The sequence below is a fragment of the Triticum aestivum genome, chromosome 5A (genome assembly GCF_018294505.1).
Source record: "Triticum aestivum cultivar Chinese Spring chromosome 5A, IWGSC CS RefSeq v2.1, whole genome shotgun sequence".
NCBI classification, from domain to species: domain Eukaryota; kingdom Viridiplantae; phylum Streptophyta; class Magnoliopsida; order Poales; family Poaceae; genus Triticum; species Triticum aestivum.
The window spans coordinates 528,979,680-529,005,702 of NC_057806.1; the positions used below are offsets into that span (position 1 = coordinate 528,979,680).

Consider the following 26,023-nt stretch of genomic DNA (forward strand, 5'->3'; position numbering starts at 1 on the left):
CGATGAAACCTCGCCCCAGATTTCGTCAGTCACTCCACAGTGGCAGACGGCACGAGCGGGCGAGCGGGCTTACACCGTTGGGGAAGGCCTATAAATACGCGCCAAATACGGGGAGAGGATGCACCGATGCGGCCTGGTCTAGTGTCCAGTAGGGAGGGAGTGAGTGAGTGTGAGTGAGCTCGAAATGGCCTCTGTCCCCGCCCACCACTTGCGCGTGCGCGTCCTACTAGTGGCACTGTGCGCCGTCTCGGCGTCGGCGTCGGCGTCGTGGCCGTGGAAGCGGGGCGGGCACGACTACCGCGACGCGCTGGCCAAGTGCATCCTCTTCTTCGAGGGGCAGCGGTCCGGGCGGCTGCCGGAGGGCCAGCGCGCGGCGTGGCGGGGCGACTCCGGCGTGTCGGACGGCAGGGCGGCGGGCGCCGGGGTCGACCTGGAGGGCGGGTACTACGACGCCGGCGACAACGTCAAGTTCGGCTTCCCCATGGCCTTCACCACCACCATGCTCTCCTGGAGCGTCCTCGAGTTCGGCGACGACATGCCGCGCGAGGAGCGCCGCCACGCCGCCGACGCCGTGCGCTGGGGCACCGACTACCTCCTCAAGACCCTCGCCCACCCCGGCGTCATCTTCATGCAGGCAAGCGCGCGCGCACGCCGCCCACATTGCACCCCCAATGCCATGCCGCGGCAGAGCACGCCGCCGTACGCGCACGAGAGTGACCGGCATTGTGTATGATGCAGGTGGGGGACCCGTGGAAGGACCACGAATGCTGGGAGAGGCCGGAGGACATGGACACGGAGCGCACGGTGTACAACGTCAGCGCGGGGCGGCCAGGGTCGGAGGTGGCCGGGGAGACGGCGGCGGCGCTGGCCGCGGCGTCCATGGTGTTCCGCGACGGCGACCGGGAGTACGCCGAGCTGCTGCTCGACAGCGCCAAGAAGGCGTTCGAGTTCGCCGACTCGCACAGGGGCGCCTACAGCGACGACATGGATCTCAGAGCCGGCGGCTGCCCCTTCTACTGCGACTTCAACGGATACCAGGTCAGCCTCTTGCCTCTCTTCCTCCTCCAGCTACGTGAGGACCTGACCTCTGCTTGATCACGAGAAACGATGGAGCTTGATCACATCGTGTTGCAGTGAGGCTAATATAAGTTGGGGACAGGCACGGCGCAATGCGTCATATAGAAAAACAGGGCAGGTTAACATATAGGTGTAGCCATTTTTCTGGGCAGGTTGCATTTGCCTGACCAGAAGAAACAGGGCAGGTTTACAATGTTTTGTGTCGCAGCATTGCTACTTTGGTACCTTGATGCGAAGTTAATAATGTTTTTAAGCTTTGTTAGCACCAGAATAACAGCAACAAAAGACAGTCACAAAGGAATTATAAGAGCAAACAAAACACAGTTTCTACCACTGCACTTGCAGAGTTCTCTGAACCTCTGATAACAAGACATCAGGGTTTTCTAAAATAACAGACATTAGCTTACATAATTCAGCACAAGAATAACAGTTCAAAATGCCAAAAGAGTATTAGTACACCATAAGTAAGTGTTGTGTCGTTAGCAGCATCAAAGTTTCTATCTCTGAACTTCCAGAATTGGACTGTCTAGTAATTCAGGTTGATCACCTTCAGACATTACATCATCAGATAGGCCCATGCATTTCTGAACTAGTAGAAGCAAATGTTTCATCCTAAAAGAAGCTCTGTTCTCACACACTCCAAAATCACAATATTCACAACAATGTGACTTCCAGAACTGATCAAGCTGACATTCTTGGCAGGATGAGCTGCTGTGGGGCGCGGCGTGGCTGCGGAGGGCGTCCGGGGACGACACATTCCGGGAGTACATCCAGAACAACGGCAAGACCCTCGGAGCAGAGGACAGCATCAACGAGTTTGGTTGGGACAACAAGCACGCTGGCCTCAATGTCCTTATATCCAAGGTTCAGAAACTGCTCCCATCAACCTTGTTTCATTTCTGAACACAACCTCTGCTACCAAATTAACATAACACATGAGTGACTGGTTTGGTCTGCACTTTGCAGGAATTCATAGAAGGCGAGGCGCTGTCCATGCAGTCCTACAAGGAGTCCGCGGACAGCTTCATCTGCACGCTCATCCCGGAGTCGTCGTCGCCGCACATCCAGTACACGCCCGGCGGCATGATCTACAAGCCTGGAGGCAGCAACATGCAGCATGTCACCTCCATTTCCTTCCTGCTCCTGACCTACGCCAAGTACCTCACGAAGTCCTCTCACACTGTCAACTGCGGCGACATTTCAGTCGGTCCAGACACCCTCCGGCTTCAGGCCAAAAAACAGGTATAGCATTCTAACTTCACCACATTGACTGGTTGAACTTGAACACTGAACTTTCTAACTTCACCTGCATTGCCGGTTTTCAGATAGATTATCTGCTAGGAGACAACCCGATGAAAATGTCGTACATGGTCGGGTACGGCGACCGGTATCCTCAGCGGATCCACCACCGAGGGTCATCTCTGCCGTCGATCAAGGACCACCCGGAGCGCATGGCGTGCAAAGACGGCACGCCTTACTACGACTCGTCTAGCCCGAATCCTAACCCGTTGGTCGGCGCCATCGTCGGCGGGCCAGGGGAGGATGATGCTTATGGGGACGACCGCGCTGATTACAGGAAATCTGAACCGACTACGTACATCAATGCTCCCTTGGTAGGGGTTCTTGCCTACTTCGTTGGCAACCCAAACCCTGGCCGTATCAGACACTGAGCATAAGCACTTTGCCATGTAGATAGAGAAGAGTGACAGAAGCTATAAATAGGTACACAGGAAGCAAATAGGTTTGTGTTTGGATGGCACTACATGTTCATAGGAGTGGATTGCAGAGCGTGTGTTCTACCAGTAATGAGAGATTAGCTTTAATGATTTCTCTTTTGTTTTGGGTTTGCACTGAATTTTGTGTGGATGTGTGCAAAGTGCAATTTGACTGCACTGGTGTAGTCACGAGTGAAGAAAACTTGCATTTTTGCAGAAATATCTATGGAAGGTACTCTTGTGCCAAGTATCAAACATGGTTTTGACTCTCACTTCTGTTTCGGTACACCTCCTCCCCTCCGCCCTAACACATCAAGGGTTGAGATTAGCTCATACCCCTTCGTTACCAGGGGCATGATGGTCTTATTTAAAAAGACTACCCCCTCCCCCACATCCACGCCGATACCCCCGCACGCCCGTGTATACGGGGCTGCAGGACGAGCCGCACCAAGCCGTGGCGGCACAAGCCGAGCCGAGACATCACGGGATCGCCGCTTGGCGGGGGACCACCTCGTCGAGCCTACGTGATGCGATGCGTCGCCCCAATTTGACCGGCCACGGTCAGGGCTGACCGCAGCGTGGCGTGTGGGTGGGCGGTTCCCGCCTGCGAGACGCCACTCACCGCCTCCGAGGCTCATCAATGGCAACTAGTCTCGCCGGTCCCGAGGTGATATTATGGCGTTTGACGCCGCCCACCTTCACGTCCCCTCCCCTCCCCGCGCCTGCCCTGCTTGGCTATAAAAGGGCCGCCCTGCCGTGTTACCGCCGCACAGCGACCGCGAGCCCCAGATCCACCCTGTCCAAACAGACTTCACACCAAAGCCTAACATCTAAAGTCGAAGGCCCTAAACCAAGCTACAATGTTGGGTTTGGGGCACACACCGATCCGGCGCACTCTCGGAGGCGCTCGCCGCCATCTTTCACCTATCCATCTTTAGAACATGACCTGACGCATCAACCTTGCCGGGCCTGCCGTCGACGTCATCACGATGCCAGACAACGCCTTCCTCCTGCACGAGTCTGTCAACCCGCATCGGACACCAAGACTCCACTGCGCCACGCCACCGAGATCCACTGTCATCAAAGCGGAAGATGAAACCTTGCTCAGCCTTTGGGCCCTTCCAATCAGCACCTGCTCCAAAACGATGCCCTTAGGAGGGGAAACGGCACCATAGTTTTCGTCATCATCTGATCTAAGAGACCCAGATTTAGGGTTTCCCCCAAAGCATATGCCCCCCAGAGGAAGAGGGGCACGCCAACTGCAACTGCCCACGAACCCAAGCCGTGCTCACGACCACTTACCTCTCACGATGGCGCCTTCAAGAAGGACACGACGCCATGAGCGCCATCGCCGCCCTAGGGTTTTCACCCGAGAGACCGTGGAATGGGAAAACATGGGGCGGACCTAGGCGACGTCTCCAGGAAGAGAAACGGCACCCTCGAGCATCATCGCCCTCGTGGCCGGCAGGAGCTGACCAGGGAATTATCCCAATCCAAATCCCCACCTCCCGCTCTGCCCCATCCGGTGACCGGCAAGCAGCGCGGCCATGTCCATTCAGATGGAGAGCATGAAGCAAGGATTGTAGGAGAAAGCAGCTCAACGACGTCGGCCACCGAGGCAACATGTCGCGACGTCAACCTGTCGATGGATTGCCGGCCACCCGACCGATCCCCGACAGCCCACTCTCCCCGCCGCACCACTGGACAGGAAGGCCATCTTAGGGGCCGCCACCCGGATCCAAGGTCGTCCGCCCTGGATCGGGAGAAGCGGTGCCAACACTGCCACCACAACCACCATTGGGATTATAGTTGGCCAAATGGGTCGGGGCAACCAGGCCGCCCCGTGAGCACGCCTGGCATGGCCAGCCGTGGGCCAGGCAGAACACGGGCTAAACGGGCTGGGCTCGGCACGCGGCACGCCCTGAGCCGTGCTTGGGCTGCTAGGCTGAGCTCGCGGGCCGACACGGCACAACCTGATTACATATTTTTATATATATCTCTATATGGCCGAACAGGTAAAAAAAGGCTAAAAACGCCCAGTGTGCCAAAATAGTAGGCAGACTAGTGGGCCTGGCGTGCCGGTGGGCCGGCTCGATTAGCAGCTGGGCCGTGCCTGGGCTGCGGGCTGCAGCACGTGAGCCGACACGGCACAACCCATATAATAATCGTGCCTCGGTGGGCCGGGCCGGGCCAGACACAATTAGAATCGGTCGGCTGTGCCGGGCCTGCCCATTTGGCCAGCTATGGTTGGGATCACACCCCGAGCCAGGGAGCCCCGTGTCACCCTATGACCCGCAAGAGGGAGGAGTGCCTCCGCCGCCGCCATCGCACACACAGGCTATGCCCGGCGCCGACCACCGGCGGCGATGGAGAGAAGGGAGGGGAAAGAGGGGTGGCCCGGCGGCTAGGGTTGGAGCCCCTCGGTCATCCGCGCAGGGGCGACGGAGGAACGGCTCGTGGTATGATTGGCTTGGAGAAGTGGCGAGGGTGGATGTGGAGAAAGATGGATTTGCTATCCAAACAAATTAAAAAAATGTATGATAATGCTTGTCAGCCACTCGGCGACTTTTGTGACACAATCGCATTCATATTAATGAGATGGACGAGATCACTTTTCTATGACAAAAATCGCAAGTGCAAACATGACCAGAAGAGTACTAGACAAGAACACTGCCGTGGCTGCTCCTCCACCCTCACAACGCCAAAATTTCAAGTAGTACAAGTATTTATTCAGCACAAGTATATCACTTTAGCTACATGTCAGCTAACTGACTTTTACATTTTGGGTCAGTCAATTTTTTAACCGTTGATTGCTGCTCCAAGATGCGTGTTAGTTCTTTTTTCTTGTTGTGCGTGCTGTCCTGTATTGGGCTGGACATATTTTGATTGTTGGGCTGAAGCCCGTTACGTGTTTTCTTATTAGGCTGTTTGTGTGTGTATTTGCTCCTGTTTTTTTGTCGGTTTTTATGGGTATACTTTGAATACAAAATATATACACGTAACTAATTTATAATATGTGTATAAATCGTAATTCTGTGAAAAATTCACTATTCTGTGCTTATTTTTTACATACTATTAAAATAGTACGGTTTCATTATAATTGTATTTTCTGTGAAAATTCCACTACCATATGCATATTCTTGCATACTATTGAAAGCACTTGTATATATTGTGTGTAAATTTTGTTACTGTTTGATTACTTTCTAATTTCTTTCTTCTTAAAGGGTAATATCAATGCAACTAACTCATTCTTACTTAGAAAACTTCATTATTTTGATTTTGTTATAGTATTTATTTCATATTTGTTGAAGGGTATTACCAAAACCATTAATTCATTTTTTCTTACAAAACTTCATTATTTTGTTTTTGATTTAGTGTTTCTTTCTTTTTTCAATGGTAATACCAATGTCACTAATTCATTCTTTCTTAGGAAACTTTCTGTTTTGTGAGAATTCTGATATTACATACTTATTCTTGTATATTATAAAAAAATGCAATTTCTGAATAAATTGTGTGCAAATTTCTCATGTTTTTATTTTTGTTTTCTGCTTCTATGCATTTTTCTTTTTCATATTTTCCTTCCTTTATTGGTTTTTTTGTGGGTTACTGCCTGAGTATAATTATATACATATAAATATTATATAATATGTGCCAAAATTTCATGATTATATGATTATTTTTGCATATTATGATAAAAGTGCAATTTTGATGCATAGTTGTGCACAAGTTTTTTTTTCCTTTCTTCTTAATGGAAATACATTATTTCAGTTACACTATGTGTAAATTATAGTAGAATGCGAGAAATGCACTATTATATGTTTATTTCAAAAAGTGCAATATTAGTGCAAATGGTGTGCAAGTTTTCAAAGTTTTCCCTTTTTTCTTTCCTTTATTGGTTATTTTTTGTTTTTGTGGGTTTTTGGCAGAGTGTAACTATATGCATACAAATAATATATAATATGTTCCCAAATTTCATGATTATATAATTATTTTTGCATATTATGATAAAGTGCAATTTGAGTGCAAAGTTGTGCGCATTTTTTTATTTTCTTTCTTCTTAAAGAAATAGATTATTACAGTTACACTTTGTGTAAATTATAATAGAATGCGAAAAATGCACTATTATATGCTTATTCTTTGCATATTTCAAAAAGTGCAATATCAGTGCAAATTGTGTGCAAGTTCCGAAAGTTTTTTCTTTTTTCTTTCCTTTATTGGTTATTTTTCATTTTTGTTGGTTTTTGGCTGAGTGTAATTATATACATAAAAATAATATATGATGTGTGCCCAAATTTCATGATTATATGATTATTTTTACACATTACGATAAAATGCAATTTGAGTGCAAAGTTGCGTGCAAGTTTTTTTATTTTCTATCTTCTTAAAGAAATAGTTTATTTCAGTTACACTTTGTGTAAATTATAATAGAATGCAAAAAATGCACTATTATATGCTTATCTTTGCATATTTCAAAAAGTGCAATATCCGTGCAAACTGTGCGCATGTTTTGAAAGTTTTTTTCTTTTTCGTTTTGTTTTTTCTTAAAGTGTTTTGTACTTTCCTAGAAAAAATCATTATTTTGATTTTGTTTTGTTCTTTGGAAAGGATTATACCAATGTCACGGATTCGTTCTTCTATAGAAAACTTCATTTTCTAAGTTTTCTATAGAAAACTTCGTTCTTCTATAGAAAAGCATGTCTCACATGTGGACTTTGCAAAACTCCCTCTTGTATAACTTTACGTCGAGCTGCCCATATCGCCCAAAGGGTGACGACCAGCTTGATGGGACTAGCATGCGGTAGAGCATCTATAAGTGAAAATAACCATGGCTTAGCATTTGGTTCCCCCGAAGTTTGGACATACTCGGTCACATCCTCATCTACATGTGCTTACATGCACCGTGTTGTTGAGCAATCCAACAGTGAATGACGCCAAGAGCCTGGCATCCCACATAACTGACAGTTATCCTCCTCAACATGTTCCTATTGTGTCTAAGATGCTTTGTAGGGATTGAGTGTTTGGCAATCCTCCAAAGAAAATTACGGATCTTACTCGACACCTTAATCGACCACAAAGAGCTCCAACTATTCTCTTGTGCTTCATAATCCGAACTTCCCGCATCACCTTCTAGCCAATCTTCTCTCCTTCTCTTTGTGTCAACTAACATGCGATAAGCTGATCTCACCGTGAACATACCATTCTTCTCAAAATTCCACGCCCAGAAATCGTCCATCAGCTGAGTGCAAATAGGGATACTCAGGATCATACTCTTGTCCGCCGCTAGAAAGGTTTGGTCAATGATCTCCCTCCTCAAAGTACCACTTGTACTATCTATGAGTTCACTTACCATCGGGGGGGGGGGGGGGGGGCAGTGGCGTAGCTAGGGGGTGGCCAGGGTGGTCCATGGACCACCCTGGAATTTCCCCATAGCTTTTATATAGTGTAGTAAAAAAATATTTCTTTGAAAATAAATAAACTTATTTAATATTTCTATTGATGGACCACCCTGATTTATTGGGCTGGCTACGCCACTGGGGGGGGGGGGGGGATAGCAGACAGACAAGCAGTAGGTCTCATTGTTGCATTCCGTGGTAACCAGTTATCAACCCAGATTTTTGTTGTTTTCCATCACCTATTCTTCTTATCAATCCTTGGCACATGCCATCCCTCCCTTCCATGATAGCACGCAACACCTGCGAGGGTCGGCTGGCTTGCTCAGCTGAAAGTATCGTTTCGCTCGGGTAGTATATCGCCTTAAGCATACACGCACACAAAAAGCTCGGATGTTGTAGTAACCTCCATGACTGCCGTGCAAGAAGGGTAGATTCGTGCTTCTTGCTGGTGTCTAGCGATGGACTGTTCGAGCAACATGGGCATGTCATGTTCCTTTTTTTGCGTGATTGTTGGGTTTATGAGTTGTGATCATTTTCTTGGGCTTTCTACCTTGCTGGTCGGGACGTGCTTTCTTGTGTCTGTGCGCGGGGCAGCCTGTGGTTTGGTGGGCTATTTTTTCTTTTGCCATTCAGGCTACACTTGTATTTTTTTTCTTTTTCTTTTTTGCGGGGACTTTTTTTTTCTTTTTTCTTGGTTGTTAGGCTACCCTTGGTTAGTTGTTATTTTTCTCTATGGGAGATGCTTTTACATTGTTTGAATGTGTATAAATTTTTCTATATATTTTTATTTTTGGGTAAAATAATTATCACAAATTTATTTTTTGTCTGCGTCTTTTTTTGGGTGTTATTTCACCGTGCGGAAGAATATAAAGAAGAGAGCCGGCAACTACACACATCGTAACTTAGTGCAACTGTAAGACGGCAACTTTCAAAATGGGGTCACAACTATAAGTTTTAAAAGGGAAAAAGAGGTCGCAGCTGCATGTTTGCTATGAGGTCACAACTATAAGTTGTTAAATGGAGCGGCAATTGCATGTTTGCAAACAAGGTTGCAAATGCAAATATTCAAATGGGGTCACAATTGCATGTTTTTAAGCCGGGTCGCAACTACATGTTTTGAAGAAGGATCACAACTGTAATTTTTTAAATGGGTAACAATTGCATGTTTTTCAAGGTGTGTCGCAACGACATGTTTTCAAATGGAATTGCAACTGCAAATATTCAAATGGGGTCGCAATTGCATGTTTTCAAGGCTGGTCGCATCTGCATGTTTTCAAGGGGGTCGCCACTGCAAATATTCAAATAGGGTCGCAATTGCATGTTTTCAAGTCCGGTCGCAACTGCACGGTTTCAAGAAGAGTTGCAATTGCAAGTTTTTAAATGGGGTCGCAACTGCATGTTTTCAAGGCGTGTCGCAATTGCATGTTTTGAAGGGCATGATGCAAGTTCATGTTTTCAATGGGAGTTGTAACTGCTTGTTTTCAAATGGGATTGTAACTGCAAGTTTCAAGAGGGGTCGCAAATGCATGCTTTCAAGAGGATAGCAACTGCATGTTTTAAAATGGGGTTGCAATTGCATGGTTTCAAGTGGGATCACAACTGCATGTTTTCAAGGAGGGTTGCAACTGCATGTTTTCAAGGGGGCGCAACTACATGCTTTCCGGGGGGTCACAACTGCAAGTTTCAAAAGCGGTCGCAACTTTATGTTTTCAAGAGGGGGGTGGGCACAACAGTAAGTTGTTTTCAGCCAACTGCAATGAATATTTAAAAAATCATGTATATTTTCTTCAAACTAGCAACAATTTATTTCAATTTCGTGATCATATTTTATCTCGCGAACATTTCTTAAAAATTCCTTTTCAAAAACCCTGAAACAGTTTTAAAATTCATGAATATTTTTTATGAATTAATTCAGGAATATTTTTCTAAACATTGTGCTCAAACAGAGTACAATTTAAACATTTCGTTTGAAAACTACGAAACTTTTGAATTTTATATCATATGCTAGTACAAGGATGTAATCAATTTTTGCCTTTTTTCAAAGGAATGCTTTGCTGCGTGCTTTGCTTGAGCCACGTCATTGCATTTTCGATTCGGATTTGCTAAGTCGCATTAGATGAAATTTAGTTATCTCACATCTAAATCTACAACCGTTGGATTTGTTTACTTTAAAATTCGCATAGGGGTTTATCACGAGATTTGTCCCTCGTCTCATTGTCCCCTGTCGGCCTGTTTTCTTGTTCACGAAGATGGGCTTCCATTTGTTACATGGGCTGTCTTATTTTTCTCTCTCTGATTGTTACACCGGCATGCACAATGGTGTGGATACCAGCTGATTTTGTCTCAAAAAAAAAAACTGCTGATTTTGCCTGTTCGTGTGGCTGTTTTTGTTGGGGGTCTGTTCCTTTTGCAACGAAGTGTAGGTGTGGCACGGCATTTACTTAAGGGTCAGCCGTTTTATACGCCTCTCATGTCCCAGTTTATGGCTAGAAGTTTACCACCATTTTTTTTGTTTTTTCTCTTTGCTTTTTTGATGATCTGTTTTTCAATTTTCAATATATGTGTTTCCCTTTATTTTTTTGTTATTCTTTTTCTATTTCTTTTTTTGTTATTTTTATTTTTTCATTGTTTTACATTTTTTGTGATTTATCTTGTTTTTATTTTTATTTTAAATACCTCTATTTTCATTTTTCTAGATTTGCTAATTCTCATCTAGATTGTCTTTTCTTTTTCTATTTCTTTTCATATATTTATATTTTTTTAAAAAGAATTGCTAACTCACAATATTTAAAGATGTCACATCTAAGTTCAAGGCTGTCAGATCTTGTTTGTATTTAAAACTCACACCAGGTGATCGTCCCGGTGAATCCTATTTGACGCTGCATGCGCCTGTTACAGTGCAATTTGCAAACGGGCGCCTGCAGCAGTCCAAGCTAGGCCAGCCCATGCTAGTTCTCTTTTGTTTTATAGAAACGTTAAAAAAGGTGATAGAACTGGGAAATCGAAGCCACAACGCGCTCGTTATGATCGCTGTGCTCTAAGAAAAAATACTACAGATCTTTTTGTCTAAAAAACTACTAAAGATTTTTTCTGTTTGCTTTTTTATCAGTTTTTGTTTGGTTTTCTATTTTTTTGGTTTTCGTATTCCTTTATTGTTTTCTTGTTTTTCATTTCTGCAATGTAAATTAATATTTGTTAAAACTCATGATTTTTTTATCAGTGCCAATTGCATGTCCATCACCACACAACAAGTGCAAGTTTGCTCATCTTTAATGTGACTGCTACTTAAAGGATGAAAGTGTTATGTCGGGAGGGCATTTGCGTGTCTCCTACTAGCTAGACACACAACTGCAAGCATCATCCCTGGCTGCAACAGCATGCCTTCAACAGGATTACAACTTTGTTGGTACATACGTAAGTGTTTGTCGTCGCACGTGCACCATCAAACATGCAAATGCACGATCACCCTCTCCCACATAACTTGCATGACACCGACCCAGTTTCATGTCCACTGTTGACATGCAACTCGCTCGACCCAGTTGTATGCCCATCCTTGACCCGCATATTACCTCCGACAAAGCAGGGTGTATGTGTTTGTAATTTTTGACATGCAACTTGCAACTGGGGTGTGTATTTTTTGGTGCCCCCAGTTGCAAGCCGACCATCCACTCGTAACTAAAGGTGTGTATTCCTGTCGAGGGTCCCCAGTTGCAAGCCGAACATCGACTCACAACTAGGTGTGTGTGTGTGTGTGTGTTTGTCGAGGCCCCCAGTTGCATGTCGACCATCGACTCGCAACTAGGGGAGTGTTTGTTTGTGCCATGTTGCAAGTCGAACATTGATTCACAACTAGGGTGTGTGTGTGTTTGTCGGTGCCCCTAGTTGCAAGCCGACCATCGACTCACAACTAAAGGGGTGTGTGTGTGTGTGTGTGTCGAGGGTCCCCAGCTGCAAGCCAACCATCAACTCGCAACTAAGGGGTGTGTGCTTGTTGAGGCCCCCAGTTGCATGCCGACCATGGACTCGTAACTAGGGATGTGTGTGTGTTTGTCGGGGGTCCACAGTTGCATGTCAACCATCTACTCACAAAACTAGGGGTGTGTGTTTGTCGAAGGTCCCCAGTTGCCACCCGACCAACAACTCGCAACTAGTGATGTCTACTACACAACCTTCTTCTTGTAGACGTTGTTGGGCCTCCAAGTGCAGAGGTTTGTAGGACAGTAGCAAATTTCCCTCAAGTGCATGACCTAAGGTTTATCAATCCGTAGGAGCCGTAGGATGAAGATTGTCTCTCTCAAGCAACCCTGCAACCAAATAACAAAGAGTCTCTTGTGTCTCCAACACACCCAATACAATGGTTAATTATATAGGTGCACTAGTTCGGTGAAGAGATGGTGATACAAGTGGTATATGGATAGTAGATAATAGTTTTTGTAATCTGAAAATATAAAAATAGCAAGGTAGCAAGTGATAAAAGTGAGCATAAACGGTATTGCAATGATAGGAAATAGGGCCTAGGGTTCATACTTTCACTAGTGCAAGTCCTCTCAACAATAATAACATAATTGAAACATATAACTATCCCTCAACATGCAACAAAGAGTCACTCCAAAGTCACTGATACGTCCATTTTGCATCCTCCTTTTATATCGATATTTATTGCATTATGGACTGTTATTTCACTTTATGTCACAATACTTATGGCTATTCTCTCTTATTTTACAAGGTTTACATAAAAGAGGGAGAATGCCGGCAGCTGGAATTCTGGGCTGGAAAAGGAGCAAATATTAGAGACCTATTCTGCGCAGCTCCAAAAGTTCTTAAAATAAATAAAGAAAAATCCTCGCAAAAGATGAAGGCCAGGGGGCCCACACCTTTCTCACGAGGGTGGGGGGCGCGCCCCCTACCTCGTGCCCCCCCCGGTGGCTCTCTGACGTCCATCTTCTCCTATATGAAGTCTTTTGATGAGAAAAAAATAAGAGGAACTTTTCGGGACGAGACTCCGCCGCCATGAGGTGGAACCTTGGCGGATCCAATCTAGAGCTCCGGCAGAGCTGTTCTGCCGGGGATACTTCCCTCCCGGAGGGGGAAATCATCACCATCGTCATCACCAACGCTCCTCTCATCGGGAGAGGGCAATCTCCATCAACATCTTCACCAGCACCATCTCATCTCCAAACCCTAGTCCATCTCTTGTATCCAATTCTTGTCTCAAAGTCCGGGATTGGTGCTAGTAGGTTGCTAGTAGTGTTGATTACTCCTTGTAGTTGATGCTAGTGTTAGGGGACGTAGTAATTTCAAAAAAATTCCTACGCACACGCAAGATCATGGTGATGCATAGCAACGAGAGGGGAGAGTGTTGTCTACGTACCCTCGTAGACCGTTCGCGGAAGCGTTATATCAACGCGGTTGATGTAGTCATACGTCTTCATGTCCGACCGATCCAAGTACCGAAAGCACGGCACCTCTGAGTTCTGCACATGTTTGGCTCGGTGACGTCCTCTCCTTCTCGATCTAGCAAGAGGGGCGAAGTAGTAGATGAGTTTCGGCAGCACGACGGTGTGGTGACGGTGTTGGTGAAGAACAATCTCCGCAGGGCTTTGCCTAAGCACTACGAAAACTATGACGGAGGATAAACTAGAGGGGACGGGGTTGCCGGCACACGGCTTGGTGTTTCTTGATGTGCCTTTGGTGCTAGCCCTACCCCTCTATTTATATGTTGAGCCCTGGGGTCGAAACTTGGAGTAAGAGCCTCCTCAAAGTCGGTTTCACCCGAAAGGCAAGAGTCCTTCTCGGACTCCAGGGCTAGAAGCCAGGGTTCCCGGCGTCTACCCCTTAGACGCCAAGGTTCCTGGCGTCTAGCCTCTGGTCTCCGCAAAACTTCCTTTTGCACTTTCCAAAAGCCTCATGGGCTTTCCCCTTTGGCCCAGATAAAGTGTTCTCGTGCCCAAACATTTTGAGAAACATCCGGAACCCCTTCCGGTGAATTCCGGAACCCTTTCGGAGATCAAACACTACTATCCCATATATCAAACTTTATCTCCGGACCATTCCGGAGTTCCTCGTCATGTCCGTGATCTCATCCTGGACTCCGAACAACATTCGGTCATCAACATACATAACTCATATAGTACTATATCGTCAACGAACGTTAAGCGTGCGGACCCTACGGGTTCGAGAACTATGTAGACATGACCGAGACACCTCTCTGGTCAATAACCAATAGCGGGACCTGGATGCCCATATTGGCTCCTACATATTCTACAAAGATCTTTATCGGTCAGACCGCATAGCAACATACGTTGTTCCCTTTGTCATCGGTATGTTACTTGCCCGAGATTCGATCGTCGGCATCTCAATACCTAGTTCAATCTTGTTACCGGCAAGTCTCTTTGCTTGTTCCGTAATACATCATCTCGCAACTAACTCATTAGTTGCAATGCTTGCAAGGCTTAGGTGATGTGCATTACCGAGAGGGCCCAGAGATACCTCTCCGACAATCGGAGTGACAAATCCTAATCTCGAAATACGCCAACCCAACAAGTACCTTCGGAGACACCTGTAGAGCACCTTTATAATCACCTAGTTACATTGTGATGTTTGGTAGCACACAAAGTGTTCCTCCGGTAAACGGGAGTTGCATAATCTCATAGTCATAGGAACATGTATAAGTCATGAAGAAAGCAATAGCAACAAACTAAATGATCAAGTGCTATGCTAACGGAATGGGTCAAGGCAATCACATCATTCTCCTAATGATGTGATCCTGTTAATCAAATGACAACTCATGTGTATGGTTAGGAAACATAACCATCTTTGATCAACGAGCTAGTCAAGTAGAGGCATACTAGGGACACTCTATTTGTCTATGTATTCACACATGTATTATATTTCCGGTTAATACAATTCTAGCATGAATAATAAACATTTATCATGATATAAGGAAATAAATAATAATTTTATTATTGCCTCGAGGGCATATTTCCTTCAGTCTCCCACTTGCACTAGAGTCAATAATCTAGTTCACATCGCCATGTGATTTAATACCAATAGTTCACATCACCATGTGATTAACACTCATAGTTCACATCAACATGTGACCAACACCCAAAGGGTTTACTAGAGTCAATAATCTAGTTCACCTCGCTATGTGATTAACACCCAAAGAGTACTAAGGTGTGATCATGTTTTGCTTGTGAGAGAAGTTTAGTCAATGGGTCTGCCACATTCAGATCCGTATGTATTTTGCAAATTTCTGTGTCAACAATGCTCTGCACGGAGCTACTCTAGCTAATTGCTCCCACTTTCAATATGTATCCAGATTGGGACTTAGAGTCAGCTGGATCAGTGTCAAAACTTTCATCGACGTAACCCTTTATGACGAACCTTTTGTCACTTCCATAATCGAGAAACATATCCTTATTCCACTAAGGATAATTTTGACCAATGTCCAGTGATCTATTCCTAGATCAATATTGTACTCCTTTGCCAAACTTAGGGCAGGGTATACAATAGGTCTGGTACACAGCATGGCATACTTTATAGAACCTATGGCTGAGGCATAGGGAATGACTTTCATTCTCTCTCTATCTTCTGCCGTGGTCGGGTTTTGAGTCTTACTCAACTTCACACCTTGTAACACAGGCAAGAACTCCTTCTTTGACTGTTCCATTTTGAACTACTTCAAAATCTTGTCAAGGTATCTACTTATTGAAAAACTTATCAAGCGTCTTGATCTATCTCTATAGATCTTGATGCTCAATATGTAAGCAGCTTCACCGGGGTCTTTCTCTGAAAAACTCCTTTCAAACATTCCTTTATGCTTTGCAAAATAATTCTACATTATCTCCGATCAACAATATGTCATTCACATATACTTATCAGAAATGTTGTAGTGCTCCCACTCACTTTCTTGTAAATACAGACTTCACTGCAAGTCTGTATAAAACTATATGCTTTGATCAACTTATCAAAGCGTATATTCCAACTCCGAGATGCTTGCACCAGTCCATAGATGGATCGTTGGAGCTTGCATATTTTGTTAGCACCTTTAGGATTGACAAAACTTTCTTGTTGCATCATATACAACTCTTCTTTAATAAATCTATTAAGGAATGCAGTTTTGTTTATCCACTTGCCAGATTTCATAAAATGCGGCAATTGCTAACATGATTCGTACAGACTTAAGCATAGATACGAGTGAGAAACTCTCATTGTAGTCAACCCTTTGAATTTTTCGAAAACCTTTTTTCGACAATTCTAGCTTTGTAGATAGTAACACTACTATCAGCGTCCGTCTTCCTCTTGAAGATCCATTTAATATCAATGGCTCGCCGATCAATGGGCAAGTCAATCAAAGTCCATACTTTGTTCTCATACATGGATCTCATCTCAGATTTCATGGCCTCAAGCCATTTCGCGGAATCTGGGCTCATCATCGCTTCCTCATAGTTCGTAGGCTTGTCATGGTCAAGTAACATGACCTCCAGAACAGGATTACCGTACCACTCTAGTGCGGATCTCACTCTGGTTTACCTACGAGGTTTGGTAGTAACTTGATCTGAAGTTACATGATTATCATCATTAGCTTCCTCACTAATTGGTGTAGTAGTCACAGGAACAAATTTCTGTGATGAACTACTTTCCAATAAGGGAGCAGGTACAGTTACCTCATCAAGTTCTACTTTCCTCCCACTCACTACTTTCGAGAAAAACTCCTTCTCTAGAAAGGATCCATTCTCAGCAATGAATATCTTGCCTTCGGATCTGTGATAGAAGGTGTACCCAACATTTTCTTTTGGGTATCCTATGAAGATTTACTTCTCCGATTTGGGTTCGAGCTTATCATGTTGAAACTTTTTCACATAAGCATCGCAGTCCAAAACTTTAAGAAACAACAGCTTAGGTTTCTTGCCAAACCACAGTTCATACGGTGTCATCTCAACGGATTTAGATGGTGCCCTATTTAACGTGAATGTAGCTGTCTCTAATGCATAACCCCAAAACGATAGTGGTAATCGGTAAGAGACATCATAGATCGCACCATATCTAATAAAGCACGGTTACGACATTCGGACACACCATTACACTGTGGTGTTCCAGGTGGCGTGAGTAGTGAAACTATTTCACATTGTTTTAACTAAAGGCCAAACTCGTAACTCAAATATTTTACTTCTGCGATCATATCGTAGAAACTTTTATTTTTTTGTTACAATAATTCTCCACTTCACTCTGAAATTCTTTGAACTTTTCAAATATTTCAGACTTGTGTTTCATCAAGTAGATATACTCATATCTGCTCAAATCATCTGTGAAGATTAGAAAATAATGATACCTGCCGCGAGCCTCAATATTCATCGGACCACATACATCAGTATGTATGATTTCCAACAAATTTGTTGCTCGCTCCATTGTTCCGGAGAACGGAGTCTTAGTCATGTTGCCCATGAGGCATGGTTCGCAAGCATCAACTGATTCATAATCAAGTGATTCCAAAAACCCATCAGCATGGATTTTCTTCATGCGCTTTACACCAATATGACCTAAACGGTAGTTCCACAAATAAGTTGCACTATCATTATTAACTTTGCATGTTTTGTCTTCAATATTATGAAAATGTGTATCACCACGATCGAGATCCAACAAACCATTTTCATTGGGTGTATGACCATAGAAGGTTTTATTCATGTAAACAGAACAACAATTATTCTCTAACTTACATGAATAACCGTATTGCAATAAACATGATCCAATCATATTTATGCTCAATGCAAACACCAAATAACATTTATTTAGGTTCAACACTAATCCCGAAAGTATAGGGAGTGTGCGATGATGATCATATCAATCTTGGAACCACTTCCAACACACATCATCACTTCACTCTTAACTAGTCTCTATTTATTTTGCAACTCCCATTTCGAGTTACTACTCTTAGCAACTGAACCAGTATCAAATACCGAGGGGTTGCTACGAACACTAGTAAAATACACAACAATAATCTGTATATCAAATATACCTTTGTTCACTTTGCCATCCTTCTTATCCGCCAAATACTTGGGGCAGTTCCGCTTCCAGTGACCAGTCCCTTTGCAGTAGAAGCACTTAGTCTCAGGCTTAGGACCAGACTTGGGCTTCTTCACTTGAGCAGCAACTTGCTTGCCATTCTTCTTGAAGTTCCCCTTCTTTCCTTTGCCCTTTTCTTGAAACTAGTGGTCTTGTCTATCATCAACACTTGATATTTTTCTTGATTTCTACCTTCGTCGATTTTAGCATTACGAAGAGCTTGGGAATCGTTTCCGTTATCCCTTGCATATTATAGTTCATCACGAAGTTCTACTAACTTGGTGATGGTGATTAGAGAATTCTGTCAATCACTATTTTTTCTGGAAGATTAACTCCCACTTGATTCAAGCTATTGTAGTACCCAGACAATCTGAGCATATGCTCACTGCTTGAGCTATTCTCCTCCATCTTTTAGCTATAGAACTTGTTGGAGACTTCATATCTCTCAACTCGGGTATTTGCTTGAAATATTAACTTCAACTCCTGGAACATCTCATATGGTCCATGACGTTCAAAACGTCTTTGAAGTCCCGATTCTAAGCCGTTAAGCATGGTGCACTAAACTATCAAGTAGTCATCATATTAAGCTTAGCCAAACATTCATAACGTCTGCATCTGCTCCTGCAATAGGTCTGTCACCTAGCGGTGCATCAAGGACATAATTCTTCTGTGCAACAATGAGGTTAATCCTCAGATCACGGATCCAATCCGTATCATTGCTACTAACATTTTTCAACATAGTTTTCTCTAGGAACACATATAAAACATAGGGAAGCAATAACGCGAGCTATTGATCTACAACATACATATGCAAATACTATCAGGACTAAGTTTATGGTAAATTAAAGTTCAATTAATCATATTACTTAAGAACTCCCACTTAGAAAGATATCCCTCTAATCTTCTAAGTGATTATGTGATCCAAATCAACTAAACCATAACCGATCATCACGTGAAATGGAGTAGTTTTCAATGGTGAACATCACTATGTTGATCATATCTACTATATGATTCACGCTCGACCTTTCGGTCTCAGTGTTCCGAGGCCATATCTGCATATGCTAGGCTCGTCAAGTTTAACCTGAGTATTCTGCATGTGCAAAACTGGCTTGCACCCGTTGTAGATGGACACAGAGCTTATTACACCCGATCATCACGTGGTGTCTGGGCACGACGAACTTTGGCAACGGTGCATACTCAGGGAGAACACTTTTATCTTGAAATTTAGTGAGAGATCATCTTATAATGCTACCGTCAATCAAAGCAAGATAAGATGCATAAAAGATAAACATCACATGCAATCAATATAAGTGATATGATATGGCCATCATCATCTTGTGCTTGTGATCTCCATCTTCGAAGCACCGTCATGATCACCATCGTCACCGGTGCGACACCTTGATCACCATCGTAGCATCGTTGTCGTCTCGCCAATCTTATGCTTCCACGACTATCTCTACCGCTTAGTGATAAAGTAAAGCATCACAACGCAATTGCATTGCATACAATAAAGCAACAACCATATGGCTCCTGCCAGTTGCCGATAACTCGGTTACAAAACATGATCATCTCATACAATAAAATTTAGCATCATGTCTTGACCATATCACATCACAACATGCCCTGCAAAAACAAGTTAGACGTCCTCTACTTTGTTGTTGCAAGTTTTACGTGGCTGCTACGGGCTTAGCAAGAACCGTTCTTACCTACGCCTCAAAACCACAACGATAGTTTGTCAAGTTGGTGTTGTTTTAACCTTCGCAAGGACCGGGCGTAGCCACACTTGGTTCAACTAAAGTTGGAGAAACTGACACCCGCCAGCCACCTGTGTGCAAAGCACGTCGGTAGAACTAGTCTCGCGTAAGCGTACGCGTAATGTCGGTCCGGGCCGCTTCATCCAACAATACCGCCGAACCAAAGTATGACATGCTGGTAAGCAGTATGACTTATATCGCCCACAACTCACTTGTGTTCTACTCGTGCACAACATCAACGCATAAAACCTAGGCTCAGATGCCACTGTTAGGGGACGTAGTAATTTCAAAAAAATTCCTACGCACACGCAAGATCATGGTGATGCATAGCAACGAGAGGGGAGAGTGTTGTCTACGTACCCTTGTAGACCGTTCACGGAAGCGTTATATCAACGCGGTTGATGTAGTCGTACGTCTTCACATCCGACCGATCCAAGTACCGAAAGTACGACACCTCCGAGTTCTGCACACGTTCGGCTCGGTGACGTCCTCGCCTTCTCGATCCAGCAAGAGGGGCGAAGTAGTAGATGAGTTCCGGCAGCACGACGGTGTGGTGACGGTGTTGGTGAAGCACAATCTCCGCAGGGCTTCGCCTAAGCACTACGAAAACTATGACGGAGGATAAACTAGAGGGGACGGGGTTGCCGCACACGGCTTGGTGTTTCTTGATGTGTCTTTGGTGCTAGCCCTACCCCTCTATTTATATGTTGAGCCCTGGGGTCGAAACTTGGAGTAAAAGCCTCCTCAAAGTCAGTTTCACCCGAAAGGCAAGAGTCCTTCTCGGACTCCAGGGCTAGACGCCAGGGTTCCCAGCGTCTACCCCCTAGACGCCAGGGTTCCTGGCGTCTAGCCTCTGGTCTCCGCAAAACTTCCTTTTGCACTTTCCAAAAGCCTCGTGGGCTTTCCCCTTTGGCCCAGATAAAGTGTTCTCGTGCCCAAACATTTCGGGAAACATCCGGAACCCCTTCCGGAGATCAAACACTACTATCCCATATATCAAACTTTATCTCCGGAGCATTCCGGAGTTCCTCTTCATGTCCGTGATCTCATCCCGGACTCCGAACAACATTCGGTCATCAACATACATAACTCATATAGTACTATATCGTCAACGAACGTTAAGCGTGCGGACCCTACGGGTTCGAGAACTATGTAGACATGACCGAGACACCTCTCTGGTCAATAACCAATAGCGGGACCTGGATGCCCATATTGGCTCCTACATATTCTATGAAGATCTTTATCGGTCAGACCGCATAACAACATACGTTGTTCCCTTTGTCATCGTATGTTACTTGCCCGAGATTCGATCGTCGGCATCTCAATACCTAGTTCAATCTTGTTACCGACAAGTCTCTTTACTCGTTCCGTAATACATCATATCGCAACTAATTCATTAGTTGCAATGCTTGCAAGGCTTAGGTGATGTGCATTACCGAGAGGGCCCAGAGATACCTCTCCGACAATCGGAGTGACAAATCCTAATCTTGAAATACGCCAACCCAACAAGTACCTTCGGAGACACCTGTAGAGCACCTTTATAATCACCCAGTTACGTTGTGACGTTTGGTAGCACACAAAGTGTTCCTCCGGTAAACGGGAGTTGCATAATCTCATAGTCATAGGAACATGTATAAGTCATGAAGAAAGCAATAGCAACAAACTAAACGATCAAGTGCTATGCTAACGGAATGGGTCGAGTCAATCACATCATTCTCCTAATGATGTGATCCCGTTAATCAAATGACAACTCATGTCTATGGTTAGGAAACATAACCATCTTTGATCAACGAGCTAGTCAAGTAGAGGCATACTAGTGACACTCTGTTTGTCTATGTATTCACACATGTATTATGTTTCTGGTTAATACAATTCTAGCATGAATAATAAACATTTATCATGATATAAGGAAATAAATAATAACTTTATTATTGCCTCTAGGGCATATTTCCTTCAGCTAGTTGGTTTAATTGGTGGGAGATCATATGTTCAGATCCTATATGCATATTATTACCCCTCTGATTATGAACATGAATATGCTTTGTGAGTAATTACATTCGTTCCTGAGGACAAGTGAGAAGTCTTGCTATGAGTAGTCATGTGAATTTGGTATTCGTTTGATATTTTGATAAGACGTATGTTGTCTAGCCTCTAGTGGTGTTATGTGAACGTCGACTACATAACACTGCACCATTATTTGGGCCTAGAGGAAGGATTGGGAAGTAATAAGTAGATGATGGGTTGCTAGAGTGACAAAAGCTTAAACCTAGTTTATGCGTTGCTTCATAAGGGGCTGATTTGGATCCATATGTTTCATGCTATGGTTAGGTTTACCTTAATACTTTTGTTGTAGTTGCGGATGCTTGCAATAGAGGTTAATCATAAGTGGGATGCTTGTTCAAGTAAGAACAACACCCAAGCACCGGTCCACCCACATATCAAATTATCAAAGTATTGAACGCGAATCATATGAACATGATGAAAACTAGCTTGACGATATTCCCATGTGTCCTCGGGAGCGCTTTTCCTATTATAAGAGTTTGTTTTGGCTTGTCCTTTGCTACAAAAAGGATTGGGCCACCTTGCTGCACTTTACTTACTTTTGTTACTTGTTGCTCGTTACAATTTATCCTATCACAAGACTATCTGTTACCACTTATTTCAGTACTTGCAGAGAATACCTTGCTGAAGACCGCTTATCATTTCCTTCTGCTCCTTGTTGGGTTCGACGCTCTTACTTATCGAAAGGACTACGATAGATCCCCTATAATTGTGGGTCATCAAGACTCTTTTCTGGCGCCGTTTCCGGGGAGTGTAGCGCCTTTGGTAGGTGGAATTTGGTAAGAAAAAATTTATATAGTGTGCTGAAATTTACTGTCACTTATTACTATGGAAAGTAATTCTCTGAGGGGCTTATTCGGGGTATCTTCACCCCGTCCAGTAGAGCAAAGAGTTGCTCCTCAACCTACTGAACCTATTGAAAATGAAACTCCTTTTGAATTTCCTTCGGGTATGATGGAAAGACTACTAGCTGACCCTTTTACAGGAGATGGAACAAAGCATCCTGATGAGCACTTAATATATGTGGATGAAGTTTGTGGATTATTTAAGCTTGCAGGTATACCCGATGATGTTGCTAAGAAGAAGGTCTTCCCTTTATCTTTGAAGGGAGACGCATTGGTATGGTATAGGCAATGTGATGATATGAGATCATGGGACTATAAAAAATTGAAGTTGGAATTTCATCAAAAGTATTACCCTATGCATCTTGTTCATCGTGATCACAATTATATATATAATTTCTGGCCTCGCGAAGGAGAAAGCATCGCTCAAGCTTGGGGGAGGCTTAAATCAATGTTATATTCATGCCCCAATCATGAGCTCCAGAGAGAAATAATTATGCAAAGTTTTTATGCTCGGCTTTCTGAAAACAATCGCAACATGCTCGATACTTCTTGTGCTGGCTCTTTTATGATGAAGACTATTGAATTCAGATGGAATTTATTGGATAGAATTAAACACAACTCTGAAGATTGGGACCTCGACGAAGGTAAGGAGTCAGGTATGACACCTAAGTTTGATTGTGTTAAATCTTTTATGGATACCGATATTTTCCGTAAGTTTAGCACTAAATATGGACTTTTTTGGAATGAAGGCTCAAGTAGAGCCCGGCTTTGAATTAACAAAGCCGTCAACCGGCCAGGATTACACAAGGCCACCAAGCATGAGCGACCGAAAGATACATGGGAGCTGACTGAGCAGCTTACAACGCAACGCACACTACTGCACACCAAGAAAATACACGAGAAAGTCCTGCAAGTAATGTCGAAGCCCGCTGCACCCCGGGACCAAAGACAAGAAAACAAAGAAGCATCGAGGTTCAGTCAGTAGCATGGAGGCACCGGGGGTCGCCTAACCATGGAGCATCGGACAAAATGAGCACCTATCTTCCAACGCCGAAGAGGAACCCTATCCTCTCGCCTAGTCTCGAAGGCGCCGCACCATCGGATTGTTGGAAGCTTACCCGAGAGCTAGAGCAGGCGCCGGCCGACACACCAGAGCAAGTAAACTATCGGTCCTCGCCATACCAAAGACACACCACATCCGCTGCACTGCCACCTTCCTTGGACACCGAGAAACAGAAGGAAAGCTGCCGGGAGGATCGTCGAAGAAGCAATGCAGAGCACCAGGGAAGAATGTTGGAAGCACCAAGTGCCGCTCCAGTGTCCGCACAAGGGAAGAGGCTTCTGCGGTGCGCGTCGTGGGGCTGTCAACGGGAAGAGGAACCCTATCCCCCTCCAACCCGGCTCAGGTGCAGAGCCACCATGACACACCACGACCTTGCCGCCGCAGAGCATTACTCCGTCAAGGCATACACCTGCAGGAACACACACCCTACACAAAAAAATCACCCCTTGGGCTCGCCGCCGATGAGCGCTCTCCAACCTCACAACCACTCTCCCGAAGAACCAGAGAGCCCCAGGCGGCGTCTCCAAGGAGAGAATGACGCGCATGGTGCCACTGTCGCCCAACCCGGGACGAGTTTTGGGATTTCACCTGGGATCTGGGACGGGGGTGGAAAGAAACAGGTCCTCAACGGCGCCTCCAGGGAGGAAAACCACGCGCGCACGCGCCGTCGCCGTCGTGGCCGGAGAACCGGCCAAGGGATTACCCCAGACGCAGTCCTATACCACCATCACCCCGCCAGCACCGGATCTGGTAGACAAAGCCACAGATCGGACAATGCCAGAGGGGGGAGTGGAGCAGAGGAGGAGAGAAGCACAACCTTCAGATCTGGAGTGGAAGAAGCCCACACCACGACCACCTCCTGCCTGCTCCTTGCTGCCCAAGCTGCCGAGGAGGCCGTCCGCCGCATCCCGCGCCCGCCACCTACCGCGAAGGTGGCACCGCCTCGCCGTCTGGGGCCACCGCCCCAGCGTCCAGGGTCGTTCGCCAAGGGACGAAGCGACGGGGAGCCTCGCCGCCACCTTCATCGGCAGCCTCCTAGGCTGCCGTACCTCTGGCGGCGGCAAGGGGAGGGGGGGCTGGAGGGGGTGGCGGTGCCGGGGGAAACCCTAGTCGCCCTCGAGTCGTCCAAGGGGGACGACACAGGAGCCGGGGGGGGGGGTCCACTAATGGAACTAGTTGATCACTAAATATGGACTTGACTCTGAGATAGTAGCTTCTTTCTGTGAATCTTTTTCTACTTATGTTGACCTCCCTAAGGAGAAGTGGTTTAAATATCATCCCCCCATAGAAGTAAAAGTAGCTGCACCTATTAAAGTTGAAGAAAAGATTGTCACTTATAATGATCCTATTGTTCCTACTTCTCATGTTGAGAAACCACCTTTCCCTGTTAGATTAAAGGATCATGCTAAAGCTTGAACTGTTGTTCGTAAAAGCAATATTAGAACTTATACACCTCCTGAGAAAGTTAAAGTAGAACCTAAAATTGCTATTGTTAAAGACCTCTTGTCTGATAATATTGATGGGCATGTTATTCAGTTCGAAGGTGAAACTGCTAGAATTGCTAAACCTTGTGATAAAGATAAACATAGACCTGTGGTAGGCGTGCCTGTTATTTCTATTAAAATAGGAGATCACTATTATCATGGCTTATGTGATATGGGTGCTAGTGCTAGCGTTATACCTCATGACTTATACAAAGAAATTATGCATGACATTGCACCTGTTGAGTTAGAAGATATTGATATCACAATTAAACTTGCTAATAGAGATACTATTTCACCAATTGGAATTGTTAGAGATGTTGAAGTCTTGTGTGGGAAAACTAAATATCCTGCTGATTTTCTTGTTCTTACTTCTCCGCAAGATAGCTTTTGTCCCATTATATTTGGTAGACCCTTCTTGAACACTGTTAATGCTAAGATAGATTGCGAAAAGAATGTTGTTACTATTGGCTTGCATGATATGGTTCATGAGTTTATTTCTCTAAATTTAGTAAACAACATCGTGAGGAAGAATTACCTAGTAAGGATGAAATTATTGGTCTTGCTTC

At 44.7% G+C, this 26,023-nt stretch overlaps 2 protein-coding genes across 2 annotated transcripts in view; both read left to right on the plus strand.

The window, feature by feature from the left end:
* Positions 1-103: 103 nt before the first annotated feature.
* On the plus strand, positions 104-3,049 carry LOC123104515 (endoglucanase 23). The gene is made up of 5 exons (XM_044526380.1): positions 104-634; positions 739-1,038; positions 1,780-1,941; positions 2,044-2,319; positions 2,403-3,049. The coding sequence occupies exons 1-5, from the start codon at positions 185-187 to the stop codon at positions 2,745-2,747; spliced, it is 1,533 nt and encodes a 510-aa protein (XP_044382315.1). The 5' UTR covers positions 104-184; the 3' UTR covers positions 2,748-3,049.
* A 21,467-nt stretch (positions 3,050-24,516) lies between these two features.
* The window catches only part of LOC123101486 (cytochrome b561, DM13 and DOMON domain-containing protein At5g54830-like), a 56,474-nt gene continuing 54,967 nt past the window's right edge, over positions 24,517-26,023 (plus strand). Inside the window, exon 1 of the mRNA XM_044522921.1 lies at positions 24,517-25,018. Within this exon, the coding sequence (XP_044378856.1) occupies positions 24,517-25,018 (502 nt within the window). The remainder of the gene's footprint in view (positions 25,019-26,023) is intronic.